At 42.2% G+C, this 18,025-nt stretch overlaps 1 protein-coding gene across 4 annotated transcripts in view; it reads right to left on the bottom strand.

The window, feature by feature from the left end:
• LOC134537421 (myosin-4) overlaps nucleotides 1-18,025 on the bottom strand; it is a 132,807-nt gene that overhangs the window by 110,202 nt on the left and 4,580 nt on the right. For all 4 annotated transcript variants that reach the window (XR_010075988.1, XM_063377825.1, XM_063377828.1 and 1 more), the window contains exon 2: nucleotides 15,912-15,988. Coding sequence is in view for 3 of the 4 variants with exons in the window: in XM_063377825.1 (XP_063233895.1) it covers nucleotides 15,912-15,988 (77 nt within the window). In the remaining variant the exon portion in view is untranslated. The remainder of the gene's footprint in view (nucleotides 1-15,911; nucleotides 15,989-18,025) is intronic.

The following is an 18,025-nucleotide window of genomic DNA, read 5'->3' as shown; positions in this document are numbered from 1 at the left end:
GTCGGGACGACTGGCGTCTTTGTCAGGGCGGTAGGCGTCGGTAGCGTAACACGTGACGGTGCGGGTGGCGTCAGGACGTACCTTCGTGGTGCTGGTGTCGGCGTCGTGCGTGAGGAGTCGGCTTGGTGCTGCGGTGACGTTCCGGCAACGGGCGGCGTCCCTGGCACGTGCTGTGTCGGCGTTTTCGGCGTGGTTGGCTTCGGCGTGAGAGGCGTCGTCGGCGTCGGAGTGAGCGGCGTCTTTTTCGGCGTGGTTGGCGTCGGCGTGAGTGGCGTCTTTTTCGGCGTGGTTGGCGTCGGCGTGAGCGGCGTCTTTTTCGGTGTGGTTGGCGTCGTCGGCGTGAGCGGCGTTGGCGTCGACGTGAGCGGCGTCTTTTTCGGCGTCTCTGCCTCGTACTGCGCCTGGGTGGCTAGGTCGGCAGTGCATCGTGCGCACGTGAAGGTAAAAAACTTGCGCAGTATGGTCCATTCACGCTCGCCGATACAGCCACGATGCCACAGGCCGGCACATTCCTGGCAGCGGTAGCCCTCGCTACTACCTCCGGGACACGACCTCGCTCCACACTTCGTCACGCCGTGTATGCGGTACTCCGTACAGTAGCCACACTCATATCCGGCGGCGGTCCTGCCATACAAGTCCCAACTCGGGCAGGGAAAGTAACACCCGATACACTCGTCCGGATACGGATACATGTCTACGCACGTGGTACTCTGCACACGAACAGTCCTCACGAACACATCAGCACTGTGTTACTTACTGCGCTCGGAGTCCGTTGTTTGTGCGCGGATTCCTGGAAGCGTGCGCTTGGCTGATCACGTGGCCGGCGCGCCAGAGTCCCGCTATGCGCTCCGCGCGAACAATAGTTCCGGCGCGAACTTTAGTTCCGCGCGCTCCGCGTAACAACCGCCTATCTCACACGCTCGTACAGGTCTGGTTTTCGCGGAAGATGTAACTCGCCCCACGCTCTTGGGCGCCATTTGAGGGCTGGTCGCGCATTGCCGGTGATTTCGAGATGTTAACTATGGGCGCCACCACGTGGAAGGGCACGTGGACCCGGCGGAGTCTCTCACTCAGGGCGTGACGTAGCCCAAGTGGGGACGAGTTACCAGCCCTTTCTATCCTAGCTACCCAGACCTGGCCCGCTCTAGGCGTCGGGCACGCCACACTCCTAGACTCACTCACCACGTGATTAAATAAGTACTCACTTTATATTTATTCTCCAGATTTAATTTCACTAACACGTCTCTCTACACGCCCGTTACACGTTACACATTACACGGTTAAAAAGCCTGAGGCACGAATCGGTTTAGGTGAAGGCATGGTCCGCACACGTGGCCATGCTGCAAAGTTTACTTATTACCCGGTGATGAAAGAAACTCGACTGAGACAATTAATTAATTAAACAGTCCGCTGACCGAGAGCTGTCCCGAGGATGACGAGCGAAAGAGATTCAGAAATACTTAACGAGACAGAATTACTTGGTCAGTGCAGAACAAAGGTTGAAGTCCCCGGGGTGCTGGCGCGTCTGCTCTCGGTCAGTGATGAAGATGGACTGGGCTGAGCTCATCGCTCGCAGGTGGCAACATGGCGCCCTTCGCGCCAACACAATTACCGTTACTGTATTCTACGACTCCGTGCCCCGGCGAAAGTTGAGTAAATTACAGATAAACATTAAAAATATATAAAAATTACTGACAATGGAAAGTTTGTTACTATTTACTGATTTAATGATAATTCATATAAAAGCATTCCTATCCTCGTCCAAGTCCGTGCCTGTTCGGGTCCGCCCGGGCACGTCTATAGTTATTTAAGGTAACCTATTTAAATTACAGAAAACACAAGTAAATTGCACAACACTGGGGCAAAGACGAATGAAAACAAAAAGGGTTTACAAATAATATTAAAACGTAGCAAATTAGGGGTGCGGCGCACTGCAGCTAAGCGCCCTCTTGCCGGGCTAGACACACACGCACACACGCACGCACGAGCGGGAGGTTTGAACTGAAACGGTGGTTGGGCGGTGTCATATCGGGCTCAAAGGGGCCGCAGGCCCGGACGACGTCAATTGCCCCCTCCGAAAGTAGGCCGATATGACAGCGCCGTTTGACAGATGGTTGGGGGGCGTTGCCTGTGGTGTTTACGTCGCGCACTCCCACGTGGCAATGTTGATGTTTATGTTTGTGCGGGCAGGTGGCAATGTTGACATGACGGACGGACAAGCAATGTTTACACGATGGAAGGGCGAGCAATGTTTACATGATGGCGGCGAGCAATGTTTACAAAATGACAGTTGAGCAATATTTACACTATGGAGGACGATACACACGGACAGAATGGGCGCTGGCTGACTAACCTTGTGGGTGGTGACCCACCAGTTGTCCCGAGCCCCAAATCTGCGTCAGCTGCGGCTGCGGCGGCTGCTGCGTGTGATAGCGTGGCGGTGGCCAGGGCGCCGGCCGGCAGGGGCGGCGGCGGCCAAGGTCAGGCGGCTCGTGGCAGGCGGGCAGCAAGCGCGGGCGGCGCTCGGCACGACCCGGCTCAGCCTCGCCGACAGGCGGGCGCTTCGCGGCCCGTCGTGACAGACGGGTGACAGGTGTCGAAGTCCGGGTGACGGTCACGTTCGGCGGTGGGACGGTCGGGCGTCCCGGCGTCGTGGCGTCGACCTGCATCGCGACAGGCGGATGTAGGGAGCTCAGGCGACTCTTCACGGTGCGGCGTCCCAATGTTGCCAACTTGCGACATTTGGGTGGCGTCTCGTGCGGCAGGGCACTTGACCGGTGTTCCGGTACTGCGGCGATCGGCGTCGGAATCGGGCGTCGTGGCGCCTCGGTCGATTCTGGCGTCGTGTCAGGTGGGCATGTAGGCGGCGTCAGCGTCGGCGTCGCGCGCGTCCGTCTCTTTCGGTCCGGTTCATCCGTCTGTGCCTCGAAGCCAGGCGGGCACAGAGGAGCAAATCCAGGCGGCGGGGCGGCGCTCAGGCGTCTCGGCGTCATGGCCCTGGACATCGTGTCGCAAAGCGTCCTGTTTGCGACTGCGCACTTTGGTAGCGGTGACGACGGCCGGATGACGTCGAAGCCAGGTGGTGGCGACAAGGTGACACGAAGCGTCGGCGTCGAGTCTGGTGGCGTCCGTGGCGAGTCGTGTGGCGGAGACGATGCGGGTTTCGCCGGAAATGACCTTGGTGGCGTCGGGACGGCGGTTCGGTGCGGTGGCGAGGTCATTCCGGCGTCGGGAGGTGTCTCCGACACGAGGCGGGTGCTGGACGGCGTGGCAGACTGCGGTGGGACGGTCGTTGTCGGGCGTCGCTCGGTTGGCTTCGGCGAGTCAAGCGTCATCATAGTCGGGATGAGTGGCGTCAGGTCGGCGAAACGAGGTCTTGCTGGCGATGATGCGTTTGGACCAGCGTCGGGAGACGTCAGGTCGACGAGAGGTGCCGAGGTTGGCGGCTCCAGGACAGGAGGTGGCGGAAGCGGAATTGTCGGCGTCGGGACGGCGAGCGTCGGCGTCGGGATAAGTGGCGTCGGGTCGACGAAACGCAGTGTGGCAGGCGGCGGCGGGATCGGACTTGTGTCGGGAGACGTCAAGTCGATGAGCGTCGGCACGGCGGGCGTCGGCGTCGGGACGACTGGCGTCTTTGTCAGGGCGGTAGGCGTCGGTAGCGTAACACGTGACGGTGCGGGTGGCGTCAGGACGTACCTTCGTGGTGCTGGTGTCGGCGTCGTGCGTGAGGAGTCGGCTTGGTGCTGCGGTGACGTTCCGGCAACGGGCGGCGTCCCTGGCACGTGCTGTGTCGGCGTTTTCGGCGTGGTTGGCTTCGGCGTGAGAGGCGTCGTCGGCGTCGGAGTGAGCGGCGTCTTTTTCGGCGTGGTTGGCGTCGGCGTGAGTGGCGTCTTTTTCGGCGTGGTTGGCGTCGGCGTGAGCGGCGTCTTTTTCGGTGTGGTTGGCGTCGTCGGCGTGAGCGGCGTTGGCGTCGACGTGAGCGGCGTCTTTTTCGGCGTCTCTGCCTCGTACTGCGCCTGGGTGGCTAGGTCGGCAGTGCATCGTGCGCACGTGAAGGTAAAAAACTTGCGCAGTATGGTCCATTCACGCTCGCCGATACAGCCACGATGCCACAGGCCGGCACATTCCTGGCAGCGGTAGCCCTCGCTACTACCTCCGGGACACGACCTCGCTCCACACTTCGTCACGCCGTGTATGCGGTACTCCGTACAGTAGCCACACTCATATCCGGCGGCGGTCCTGCCATACAAGTCCCAACTCGGGCAGGGAAAGTAACACCCGATACACTCGTCCGGATACGGATACATGTCTACGCACGTGGTACTCTGCACACGAACAGTCCTCACGAACACATCAGCACTGTGTTACTTACTGCGCTCGGAGTCCGTTGTTTGTGCGCGGATTCCTGGAAGCGTGCGCTTGGCTGATCACGTGGCCGGCGCGCCAGAGTCCCGCTATGCGCTCCGCGCGAACAATAGTTCCGGCGCGAACTTTAGTTCCGCGCGCTCCGCGTAACAACCGCCTATCTCACACGCTCGTACAGGTCTGGTTTTCGCGGAAGATGTAACTCGCCCCACGCTCTTGGGCGCCATTTGAGGGCTGGTCGCGCATTGCCGGTGATTTCGAGATGTTAACTATGGGCGCCACCACGTGGAAGGGCACGTGGACCCGGCGGAGTCTCTCACTCAGGGCGTGACGTAGCCCAAGTGGGGACGAGTTACCAGCCCTTTCTATCCTAGCTACCCAGACCTGGCCCGCTCTAGGCGTCGGGCACGCCACACTCCTAGACTCACTCACCACGTGATTAAATAAGTACTCACTTTATATTTATTCTCCAGATTTAATTTCACTAACACGTCTCTCTACACGCCCGTTACACGTTACACATTACACGGTTAAAAAGCCTGAGGCACGAATCGGTTTAGGTGAAGGCATGGTCCGCACACGTGGCCATGCTGCAAAGTTTACTTATTACCCGGTGATGAAAGAAACTCGACTGAGACAATTAATTAATTAAACAGTCCGCTGACCGAGAGCTGTCCCGAGGATGACGAGCGAAAGAGATTCAGAAATACTTAACGAGACAGAATTACTTGGTCAGTGCAGAACAAAGGTTGAAGTCCCCGGGGTGCTGGCGCGTCTGCTCTCGGTCAGTGATGAAGATGGACTGGGCTGAGCTCATCGCTCGCAGGTGGCAACATGGCGCCCTTCGCGCCAACACAATTACCGTTACTGTATTCTACGACTCCGTGCCCCGGCGAAAGTTGAGTAAATTACAGATAAACATTAAAAATATATAAAAATTACTGACAATGGAAAGTTTGTTACTATTTACTGATTTAATGATAATTCATATAAAAGCATTCCTATCCTCGTCCAAGTCCGTGCCTGTTCGGGTCCGCCCGGGCACGTCTATAGTTATTTAAGGTAACCTATTTAAATTACAGAAAACACAAGTAAATTGCACAACACTGGGGCAAAGACGAATGAAAACAAAAAGGGTTTACAAATAATATTAAAACGTAGCAAATTAGGGGTGCGGCGCACTGCAGCTAAGCGCCCTCTTGCCGGGCTAGACACACACGCACACACGCACGCACGAGCGGGAGGTTTGAACTGAAACGGTGGTTGGGCGGTGTCATATCGGGCTCAAAGGGGCCGCAGGCCCGGACGACGTCAACGTTGTAGTTGCCCACAGAAATTAATTAATTATTTATTCTCTGCAACTCTAAAGCAGTTACATATAAAACTGCAACAAATTCAGATAGCTTGAAAAACTATCATGCATGCCATGTTTGTCAAGTGATATAAATTGTAGAAAAACAATTGTAAATCCAAAGCAAAATGATCAATCTCAAATCGAGGTTCATAGGCAAGATGAAGAGATAAAGTGGGCTCCTTTTTTACTCTCCCCCCCCCCCCCCCCTTTTTCTTGCTAACCCCTCTGAATAGTCCAGTCAGCTGCACAGGAACCAATATTATACACAAGCAAGTATTTGTACAGAGCAAAACTAGCTCAGTGATACATAATGTAATAAAAATAGTAAGCCGTTGGCATTCTGTTGCTCTTGAATGGTTTAATGTGTCTGGTTATTCAACGTAAGGAAATATATTTTAGTGAAATAGTATTTTTTGATTGACTATACACACACATCATAATAAAAATTTGAGGAGTCTTTTAGGGCCCCTTTACCACTATCAAAATGTAGGAAACTATTTGTAATATCACAAAATAATCAAAGAAAATATTGTTAAATACATAGCTAATGCACAGAAAATTATTTTGTTGGTTTGTTCAATTCTTATACATACGCCCATATTGTTCAGAATTATAAAAAATATTTAACCAAGCATAGTGTCTATCTGAAATTTATAGCGCTAACATTTAATTTGAAACTTAAATACATTTACTTTACACGTTCAAAGTAAAACATTAAAATTCACCTTTAATCATAAAAAAAATTCAAACCTTTTTTACATATAAAATTTTATCACGCGGCCCAAAATTCACAAATTGTACTGCACGTGTGTTGCTTAATGCCAGGTAGGAAACAAATGAGCATTATAATACCCACGTTCAGCCATTATTTGTGCAAATCAATCTTTATTAAAGAGTTTTTAAGAAATATCAATGAAATTTAAAGACTTATAAGGACCCTTATCCAATTAAAGACAAATGAAGGACTTTTTAAGGATAGTAAGGAGGTGTATAATTATGACATAAGGGTAATTAGAGATGAGGTGATCCAATAACGATGGAGAAATGGCGGGACGAATGGCAATGTTCGCCACGTTTCCCACTTGCAAATAGTGGTGAAGAGTTATTCATGCAGAAGAATGAAGAACGAACGCTTACTGTCTGCAAACATAATGCACGGACTGTTTCTGACCTGGTGCGTGGGGATGTCCTTGAAGTTTCAAAGTGGTACGAGCGAAGGTTTTTGGTTTGTTGCGTTATGCTCGTACGAGTCCGGCGGGGCTCGAAGGTGGAACCCACGGGCGGAGAGCCGGATACGCATACCGTGACTTCCGCGTTTGGAGCCTCACGCAAGGAAAGGTAGACGACTCATTATTTATTATTTTACGAAGCGTTCTGGTTCATAAAACTGCCGACATCCACCCTGGCCGCTGAGCAGCGACCCAGGTGAAGAGGCAGCAGGGGAGGCGGGGACTTTTCGCCTCGCGCCGGGCGTTATCAGCGGGGACCGAGCACTTACATTGACTGGCTGCCACGCCTCGAGAGCCGAGCAAACAGCGATGGGTTATTGCACGAGGCGAGCAGATGGTGGGAATTAGCCCGCCCTGATAACAGGGACGGGGGGGGTTTGCCTACGCTGACGCACTCACTCTACTGGGCCATTGAAGGGGAGGGGGGAAACACGTTTTAATTTGAACCGCGGCCTTCATCTCATCCACGCTGGGTTTAAAAACCGTAAACATGCATTATTAAGCAAGCATTAACCCTACCTCATCAATCACAACAGGTGGGAACGAACACATATTGGGTCGATAAGGAAAAAAAAACCTGTGTAAAAAAACATATACATACCTAATTATTACAGAAAAGTCATTTATGAGAATTCTGAACCACACATTCAATAAACTTATTGGCTACACAATTATGGCGAAATAAATTTTTTATTTTAAATTCAGGGAGTAAGGCAAGTATGTATATTATTACCAATTATTACAAAAATTTGACAAAATTTTCCCCCAAATTACAAATTTGCTGAATTAGAAGCTGTATGCAGTTCAGTCAAAGAGAATAAAAATTTTGATAGTAGGAGGATAAAACTTGTTAGATTAGATTTTGCACAGCAATTGTCAAAATATTTTTGTAACAAGAAAGTCTTCTACCAACAACTTTAATTATGCTTAAGCATGGTCACTTACACACTAAAAACTACAAACTATCAGACTCTAGGCGGTGGTTTGAGAGCCAACCTTGGGTGTTTAAAATATTACATTAATTAATTCAAATACTTTTAAAAAATGTTCTACTGATTCTGATGAAACCAGAAGCTCTGGCAGTATGATGTGGAATTTTTTTTAAAATTGCAATCAAAATTTTTTTTGCAATTAAATTTAGAACAAGATTTGTTTTTTTTTCCACTCAATTTCTATCTACAATTGCAGAAAGTTCAGACCTAATTGATAAAAAAAAATGAAATGTTTGAAAGAAGACACAAACTCCGAGATTATAATTGGGCTTCAAACCACTTTGATACTCTACACAAACAATTTAAAACAAATCATACAAATCATGCCGGAGGTTGGGACTAAATTAACCTTATGTCATTAAATTATTTTAAGAGTCATGAATGTTTCAAAGATATTTTGCAGATTAATAGAAGGTACTGAGTTTTGAGTCCCTGGGATGATATAAATTTTCTTTCAAAAACTTTTTACTGTGAAAAAAAAATACAAGGTCACTGTGAATTTTTAAATCAACGAACAATAAAGAATTTCAGAATGTTATCAATTTACCATATACATAATTACCTATATAATTAAGTTTTTTTTACTATTAAAATTTTATTTTTTCATTGGCAACCTCTCTTGGATGATGTAGCTAAACTTTGTTTTTCAAAATAGCAAAATTTTGAGTTCAAACCCGAGGTAAGTAATGGATGTGTGTTATGTTAAATTACCAAACATGATTTAATTTTGTGTGTAAATGCCTTTCTCCACTAAATGATTCCAGCATAATATATGAATTCATTTTACTTCCAAAAAAGTACGAATAATAGTTTGATAATAAAATCTTGTAATTTTCACTTGTGCACTAATCGTGCAATTAAAATAAACTATACGCCAATAAAAATGTCACAGACACACATTAATTTCATGTTCCTAAAGAGAGTATAAAAACATACATTTAAAATTCTTTATATATATGAATTTTTATTTGTTTGTTTGTTTGTTTGTTTGTTTGTCTGTCCCTTAAGCGTTCCTAAACCATTCATCCAATTGCGATGAAACTCTGTGCAAACTTCACCTTTGAAACACGAGGAAGATCACTTTCTAGGTACTATTTCGATACAGCCAATCCTTAAAGCAGAATTTAATTATTCTTGATGATATTTTGCCATTTCATTGTTAACACATTGTTTACCTGATCTATATGAAATTTTGCACACTTGACCTTTGAAACACAATGAAGGTTATTGTCTACGTGAGATAAAGTACAATATGTGGCGCACAAGTCATGTAGGAAATTTATCAGTTACTATATTATGTCAGTTTCTCTTTTCTATGGTCTGAATAATAATGGTGGCCCGCGAGTCGTACCCACGGAGATATTAATCCATGGAGTGGGTGTCTGTTCTGAAGCTGAAGATGAATGATAAGCAGTTGGATAGCAAAACAAATCATAGCTGTATAAAGGCTAATTTATACATATAAAAATGAATGTTAGTTAGTTTGTCCCGTATGCATTTCTATACCATTTATTTGATTGCGATAAAACTTTGGTGAGTTTTTATGCGCATGCCCGTGAAGGTTTCTGAATTAGTACAACCATTTAACAATAGGTGGCGTGCAAATCGTTTTAACCAATGTGTGTATTTCATATAGTTTAGCGGCAGTTCGTATGTTTTCGGTGTATGAGCGGGCACGCATTACATAATTGAGTTGAATTAAATATAAAAGAGAGACAGAGAGAGGTAGAGAAAGGCATAGAGAATGAGATAGAGGTATACAGAGGAATATATATATGTATAAAGACACAGCGAAAGAAAGTAGAGAGATATAGAGATATACATATAAAGATAAAGAGATGCTTTGTATATATGTACCTACTTCAAACAAATAACAAAAAAAAAGTGAATGAGGCAATGCAACACATGCTGGACATTAGCTAGTAGCTTCTAAATAGAGAGCAGTATGATTGGCGGAATCATTCTGCTCTATGATTAGTCGTACATACATAATAAATTCTACTATATCTGAAAAAATAATTTTTCTTTAGCTGTCGACACAGCAGGATACCTTAGGTACTTCCTTTTGACTTTTGCCAAACTTTAGTGCATTTAATATAAGTACCTACAGTCATTTCGACAAAAAAAAAGCACATAAACATGCAAATCATTCCAGCTGAGTAGTAGTACATGATATTAAGCGGCATAAATAAAAAAACTTTGGCTTTCACAACAATTCAACTAATAAACACAAACAGACGTTAACGACTTATCTCCAGCTATGATGTGTTAAATAAAGTAGTGCTGGAGCATAAACTTAAGCTTTCCCCTTATCCCCACCACTTAAAAAATATATAGACAATCATTCTACAACTCACTCCAAACTAGTTTAATCTTAATAAAATAAATTCACAGTAGAACCTCTCTTAATCAAAACGAAGGGGGAAAAGTGGTTTCCGATAGCCAAACTTTTGACTAATAATTAAAACCTATATTTTGAAAGTGTTTTCAGCTACCAATAATTTTAACAAAAAACATACTATAATGTAGAAAATACATATTCAACCTATTTTTAATTACATTTAAATACAATTACAAAGTTTGTTTTGCTAATTAAAAAAAAACACTTCTTAATTCATCTTGTCTTTTCTTCTCACAGCGTTTTCGAGCAGCAAAGTCGCGCTATTGTTTCATGAGTAAGACGTCGGCAGGCCTAGTTTCCTCTGGTCGTTCCACGAACCGTAAAGAAACTTAAAACTATCAAAAAAACCTATGTACTAAATTTTTACCTTAAAAGTTAAGTACTGTACTCAGCTCAAAATCCTAAATTTTATGAACCACAAGGCAAACCCAAAAATATCACGATGTACGACAGTAAACCCTATTTTATCCAAACAGTAGCTTAGCTTATAAAACACACTCATAAACCTACCTCAAAGGCATTAAAGATCTCACCGGCTGTTCTCTGCAACATCTTTGTCCTCGTCGTCTGCTCGTTTGTCATTCGATGGGTCTTCTTGGGGCAAAACCATTTTGACAATTTCTTTTTCAGTGAACTCCAGTTCGGACTCATCACCATTTACCCACTCATCTATTTTATTAGGTTAATCACTTCACAACCTGTATTTTTTTTAAAAATTAAACTATGAAGAGTCTGGTCTTCATCTTTGTTCTCAAATAAAATCCTATCGAGAAGTTTTTTTTGTCAATGTTGGCCTCATCAGCATTTACCCACTCATCTATTTCATTTGGTTAATAACTTCACAACCTGTATTTTTTTAAAAATTAAACTATGAAGAGTCTGGTCTTCATCTTTGTTCTCAAATAAAATATTATCGAGAAGTTTTTTTTGTCAATGTTTGTTGTTTCAGTTCAATGCTATTTAGGTTACAAGGATTTTGGTTGATAAATGTTTTACTTTATATCCACTTTTAATATGTACCTTTAAAAATAAATTGCACTAAATAACTGCTACATTTTCTTTAGATAAGCCAAACAATTCATCTACTAAATAAAAAAAAATGATGGTAATTTAGTGAAAACTATTTTTTAAATGTTATAATTCTAAAAATGGATGCAATTTAAAATACACTTAGAAAAACGGGCCAATTACAGTGAAAAATAAAACAACAGATTTAAAAAAATCCCTTCTAGAAATGTTATGGAAACTTCTATTAACATCTGGGCCATTTTGAAAACTTAGTGTAGATGACATCCTATATGTTCTCCAATATTTGAAAATGATCGATAAAACGTTACCTCATATTCCGTTCAATGAAAATGTTTTGAATGTAAATTCAGAATTGAATAGATTTCAATAAATTTTATATTATGCCTACTAAATTAATAATTTTTCTTAACCTTCAAACACTATTTTTCATCCCTTGCACTAATACATGGTCATATAAAAATTTTCTTTGGACCAACACTTAAGATAACATTAAGATGGTATAAAAAAAATTCGAATGAATTAGATACTAAGGAAGTCAACATGACAGTCACTTCTCGTTAAAAGTGCAAAAATGTTTCAGTTACGCGATGTAGCATATCTTCGTGTCATCGTATTTGATGAGTATAGTTTCAGGACTTTGAGACTACTACGTCTTGTCTTGATCGTGTCTTGAAATGAACTCTTCTTCCTTCCATTCGAGAATTTTTCGCTGTTCTCTACCTTCGACGTCAAAACACAGACAAAACTTGATGGTCTTTGTACTGCCCTGCTATCAATGTTTACAAGTGTTTTTAATTACCTAACAAGATTGAGAGAAATAGGTTTAATCTGCATTTAAAATTCGGTAAATAATATTACTGTGTGTGACCAACTTCCAAACATTTCACAGATAAATTTAACAAACACCACTTTAAAAAAAAAAGTTTGTGTGGAGTCACGTGCAACAGAAGTGAAATTTCTTGCTAATTAAGTTGAGATAAAGATAAATTATTTGTATTTTCTCATTGAACAAGACATAATAATTGAGAATAGTAACAATGCGAGTATGATCTCCAATGGAAAAAAATTAATGATATTTATTTAGTTAATTACATAAATCAATAAATATTTTCCATACAAATAAATAAATTGTAGATTGTGTTACAAGTATAATGTGGGGAGAAAACTGGGTTTGAAATGTAGGTATAGACCAATTAATTGGTTCAGTTTTATTTATTACTAATGTCTAAACCATAAATTTAATGAATGCACTCAAGATCTCTGTCCACAACAATTAGTCTTATACTGGTCATTGAAACATCAACACTTCCCACCGGAGCTTGGCTCGACAGTGGCTCGCTCTTCTGTCCGTCTCTGTCCGCTTCCTCCGCACACTCACCCACACAGCGCCGCAGTGCAGTCCCCAACTATCGCTCGTCGCACCCGACTGGCTCGCCAGGCCTTCTCGCAGGTATCGCCTCCCGATAGGTCCGGTTTGCTCAGCAAGGGCCACTTGCCCTCTTCACCTCTCGCTGATCGCTCGGGTATCGTCAGTATCACTCCCCGAGGGGGAGACTCTTCGCTGCTCCGCTCTTCGCATGGAACTATTCCAGAGGTTGGTATCAGTGCTTTTATACTCTTGGCAGATTTTCTGGAACAACTTGGGGGGGCTGGAAGTGTTGGCGTCACTTTGGGCCGACTCGACACCCAAAAAGTTCAGAAAGGCAGTGTTTATTCACGCCACTCCGCCACGCCACAGAATTCCCAGGCCGTTACAAGGGTCATTGACAATGGCCTGAGGCGGGATAGTGCAAGGGGAGAAGAAGGGGGAGGGGGGTAGCAAGAACCCTTGTAATCTGGCCAAGCACGCATCTTGTGCCTTACGTCAGTGAACGACGCACGACGTCAGTAGCCATGCAGGTCTGTCAGCCAGCTCCGAACCTGGGGCGCGTCGCGGTCCTGTCTGCGTTCATAACAACACTTTAAATAAAATAAAAGATATGTGGTAGCGTCAATCATTAGCCATTACGAAAACTGAGTAGACAAACACAAGCAGCTTTACGAGAACTCCATAGCATCACTGCTGCGTCATTTCTACCTCTCCACTACCGTCTTACCTGCCGACCATTTTAACTAACATAGCATGCTCCGCTACGTACCTATCCCCACTCTTTTGCAGTCTTCTCATTTGAATGCTAGTGCATACGTTGGAGCGGCGTTGCCGCTGCTGTATTATCCTCCTCTACCGATTTCCCACCACGTATCTAACTATTCACCTCATGCAAGCAGCTTTTTTTTTATTAAAGCTCAAAAAATTGTAGCTCCCTCAGCAAAGAAGTTTCACTTAAAAAAAAAAAAAAATCAATAGCAGTCTAACTATAAATCACAAACAAAATTCTAACACACATTTTTCAGTAATTTTGCGCATGTTTAGCTATGAAAATTGAAAATCTTTCTAATTGGGAAGTCCATCACACACATTGTCACACTAACGTAACAGATGTGTCAATTGTGAGTGGCAAGAAAATTATTTTATTCATGTCATGTCTATCGCGCTATTGTGATTCCACTATAATTGTGTTTTTGTGACGCTTAGATCCACAAATTTGATGAAAGCACTAATTACTCATATTTGTGACAGCAATATTCCTTGAAATATTAATGTCAGAGTCTGTGGTGTAACCAGTACAACTGTTTACAGTTATATTATTATTATTTTGATTATTATTGTAACATTAATTGTATATTTCATAAGCCGATCTTATGTATTTAATTATTTTATTGTAAAGAGGACAACCAAAGTTTAACATATATAACACATATAATTGCCAGAGACAACACACTTTTAAGTTCAGGGTCTTCTAAGCATTATTCTTTGGAAACTTTATTCATTTGCCTTAGTTCAGCACTCTTACACGCTAATATCCAAGTTTTATTTCACTATGCAGTTAATTTGGTTTGCTGATTTTTTCCATAGCTCCTTGGTTGCTAGGGAAGGAAAATAAATAGTTAGAAGGAAGAAGAATAGAGAGACGCCATCGCCATCTTGCAGTGGGAAGACGTTTCTCGGGCTGGGGCGAACCAAAGCCTTGGTTGCCGCCCGAGGAATCGAAGATTCGCGTCATCCGCGGTCATGTGCTATCTAGAATTCTCCACTATTATTTCTGAGAATAGTTCTGGACTGAATAAGTCTCAGATAGGGAGTATCGTCGACATCTAGTGCCAACTTCCGCGTCAGTCCCGTTCGTCCCGTGGTGGTTCCGGACGACTGATGTCAGCGCCAGCTACGATCGGCCACGACGTTTTGGTGAGACCAATCCAAATTCAAACAGACTTTTTAGGACGAGAGGGAAGTCGAGTCTTCAGCCAGACACCCGGCTACTTCAGATCTTCTGTAGTTCGCCAATTACAGCTTCCAGCATCCAGTGTTCCAGCGTAGCAGCAGACCACCTGGAGGTCCTAAGAAGAGAGCCTCAAGCCTCCGACAGCTTATAGCTAGACCCGGCATGGTAGTCGATGTGTTCCTGTGATGTCATTTACGTCTAATTACTGACAACTAGGTCTGAACAAAATGATAACATACACAGTAAATTATTTTGGTTGTTCCTCTCGCTGAATTACATGTTGACAGTAATTTCACGTCAATATCAAAGAACCCATTAAAATTGTATGTTTTCCAGTTATTACTATTTCATTTACCGTAAATGTCAGTTACGTATAAGACAGACTTGGTCATAGTTGATGCAAATTTACACTAGTAACACAACACTACCAAATTTCCTTTTAATAATTATTCTCTTGACAGTAGTACAATGCAGTGACGTGCTAGCTGGATTAGCAGTCTGGGTAATTGATACAGCAGCAGCGTTCCTGAGATCTACTGCGGAGAGAATAGGCGCCAAAACCCCGCAAGAACACCAATTACCTACAGTTGACCACATAACATATAATACATATTTCAATTAGAGTGGCACCCATTATCGTGGGGCTTGTACAGTTGGCCACCTATTTTGTTAGAGTGGCTTCAACAATTACACAAATCTAAAAAAAAGGGAAAACAATAATTAAAAATTCGTATCAGATTTTGAGTAAAAATAACAAAGAAAATGATTTACTCATGGACCTGTGACTGGCCCGATTTTACTATGCAACTGAGCTAGTGGAAAGAAGCTGAGCTAGTAATGTGTACTGATGGGATTTCTTGTTTTAATGTGATGCTACAGTCCAAAGTAACAAAAAAAAAGAAACCAACAGATAACTCTGCCATTTGTATTCTAAGCATTGTCTAGGTCTCCCATTGCCAAAAAGTTAAGGGTGAATCATTTTGTGCTTATCCACAACACTTCTGACTACGCTTGCTCGGGAAAAATAACGTAGCGACGCCCTGGCTCCGCATAGCTGTATCTGAGCGATGTCCCGGCAGCTAGTACCAGAGTGATGCCCCGGTGGCTTACAGCTGTACTGGAGCAAACTCCAGGCTGGTCATAGCAGTACCGAGGTGATGCCCTGGCCTCTCATAGAGTATTTGAGCGATGCTTCGCCGCAACTACGCCACTACTTACCTCTAATTCTTGTGATGCACACTGCGCCTCCAATTCTTCGACTTTCCTCTGTGAAGGAAGCGACTGAGACTCATCACCTGCAATACCGACCACACTAGCTCAGCTCTAAACTACACACATACTATTAAAATACAACTCGCTGTTACTGTTATTATGTATTAAAGTTGCCCCAGGGAACGTTCAGAAAAGTGTATTTAACCGGGGGGGGGGAAAAATGCAGGTTTGAAATGAGTCAAAAAATAGCAAATACAGCTACTGGTTTGGTAGATTATAAAGAATTAGAATCAAACATCTTGTCGTCCATACATCACTGATGTTAATCACATTTAATATTGAAATGACATTTTATCAGTTTACTTACAACTACGCTTCTACAACCAATTTTACTTTCAGGTTTGCGGGAAAATTATAATACACCTAGTAATTAAAAAAAAAAAAAACACTCATAAATAATTATTTCAATCACTCACTTGCATTATTTATCTCTTGTAATTGTGTATAAAAGTAAGTATGACTACATTCACAATCGTACCAGTGCTGTGGCTGTACTGCTGTAATATAAAAACGTGATTTTTGTAGGAATCAGCGATCACACAAACTAGTATGTGTATTTTTTCGTATGTGCTATCTTTGTCAAACGAAGTCACAAATCTTTGTAAAACAAAGTCACAAAAGTTAAAGTTAATATTTTCTGTTCTCCTCAAATATTCACTTGCAAACAACATTCTTGTTTGAGAACTTACTGAAATGTTATTTTTTTTTTTTTTTTAAAGCTTGTCAGCACTCAAACTCCAAAAGAATTGAAGTGGTTTTTATAGTACTTATAATTACCTACAAACAGACAAGAAGCATTTAAAGTTTTAACATTTTTTAAAAATAAGTAAGCTTTTTTGCGGGCATACATCATTTGTGCACTTTCAACTAGAAGTGACCGCCATAAGTTGATTCCATAATGTTTGTATCTTTTTTTAAAAAAAAAACTTTAATGGTTTATGAACTGTTTATAATTAAATAAATGTACTATAAAAACCACTTTAAATCTTTTGAATTCTAAAACAGAGATGAATATAATTTGTGCTAACATATTTTTTTTAAAACATAAAGTTTCTTTTGTTTGCAATTACTTACAATTTTATATTCGAGGAAAAACTATTTGAGGAAGTTAAATTCCGAAATTCAAACAGTAGCATAAGACAGTGTAGTTCACAGTTAACAAGGGCTATGTTATTTTACTCTACAGAAAATACCAAAGAAATGTTTGTGTTTACCACCTGTTACAGCACTCTCAGAATACTTAATTAACACTTCAGAAAATATTTGAGCACAAAAAAAATTGTTTCAAACATAATATTAAGTATTTATTTTAAAAATAAGAATTGAATTTTTTGTGTGCTCTATGTTTTATGAAAAATTGCAGGATTATATTAAGAGTAGCGATAAAACTGAAAATCGTGAAAATAGAGATAATACACCGCATAAGACTGAAATCCAACACAAAACACAAAACGCAATCAAATTCACATGAATTAACTGATTTTGTCCATTAAAATGAAATATCAATTCATTCATTAATTTTTATAATTATGTACTAAGTATGTGCAAGCATTTAAAGTGAATTGTTTATTTTAAGTTTATATATTGGAAAAGTTTATGAAGTTAAAAAAAATAATTAAAAACATTTTTAAAGAAATCAACTAACAGTCAAATAAATAAAAGCCCGTGATACCATGCAAATGTGGCTTAGGCCCTATAAAAGAACACTGGACTTCCAATATTGCATACTACTTTATTGATTCACATTCAGAGTATTTAATAAAAACACTGTGACTAAATATAAAATTTTAATTTTAAACCATGTTAACTTTAACACCACATAAAACTTATAAAACTACCCAATCAATCAAATACTTTTTTTTTTCCATTCTAATAAATTTATGTAGATTTATTATTTTCAATAACATAGTAAGTTATCTTATTTTGATACATAAAATGTGATATATTCCATAATTTCTGATTAATTTATGCATGATAATCTAGTGACATATTTACAACATAAATAAAAAATACATACAATAACGAGATCTTAAATATTCTTTGATGAAAAATAAAGAAAT

Source organism: Bacillus rossius, chromosome 12 (assembly GCF_032445375.1).
Source record: "Bacillus rossius redtenbacheri isolate Brsri chromosome 12, Brsri_v3, whole genome shotgun sequence".
Classification (NCBI taxonomy): domain Eukaryota; kingdom Metazoa; phylum Arthropoda; class Insecta; order Phasmatodea; family Bacillidae; genus Bacillus; species Bacillus rossius.
The sequence above is the reverse complement of the archived record's forward strand: the minus strand, read 5'-3'. Positions and strand labels throughout refer to the sequence as shown.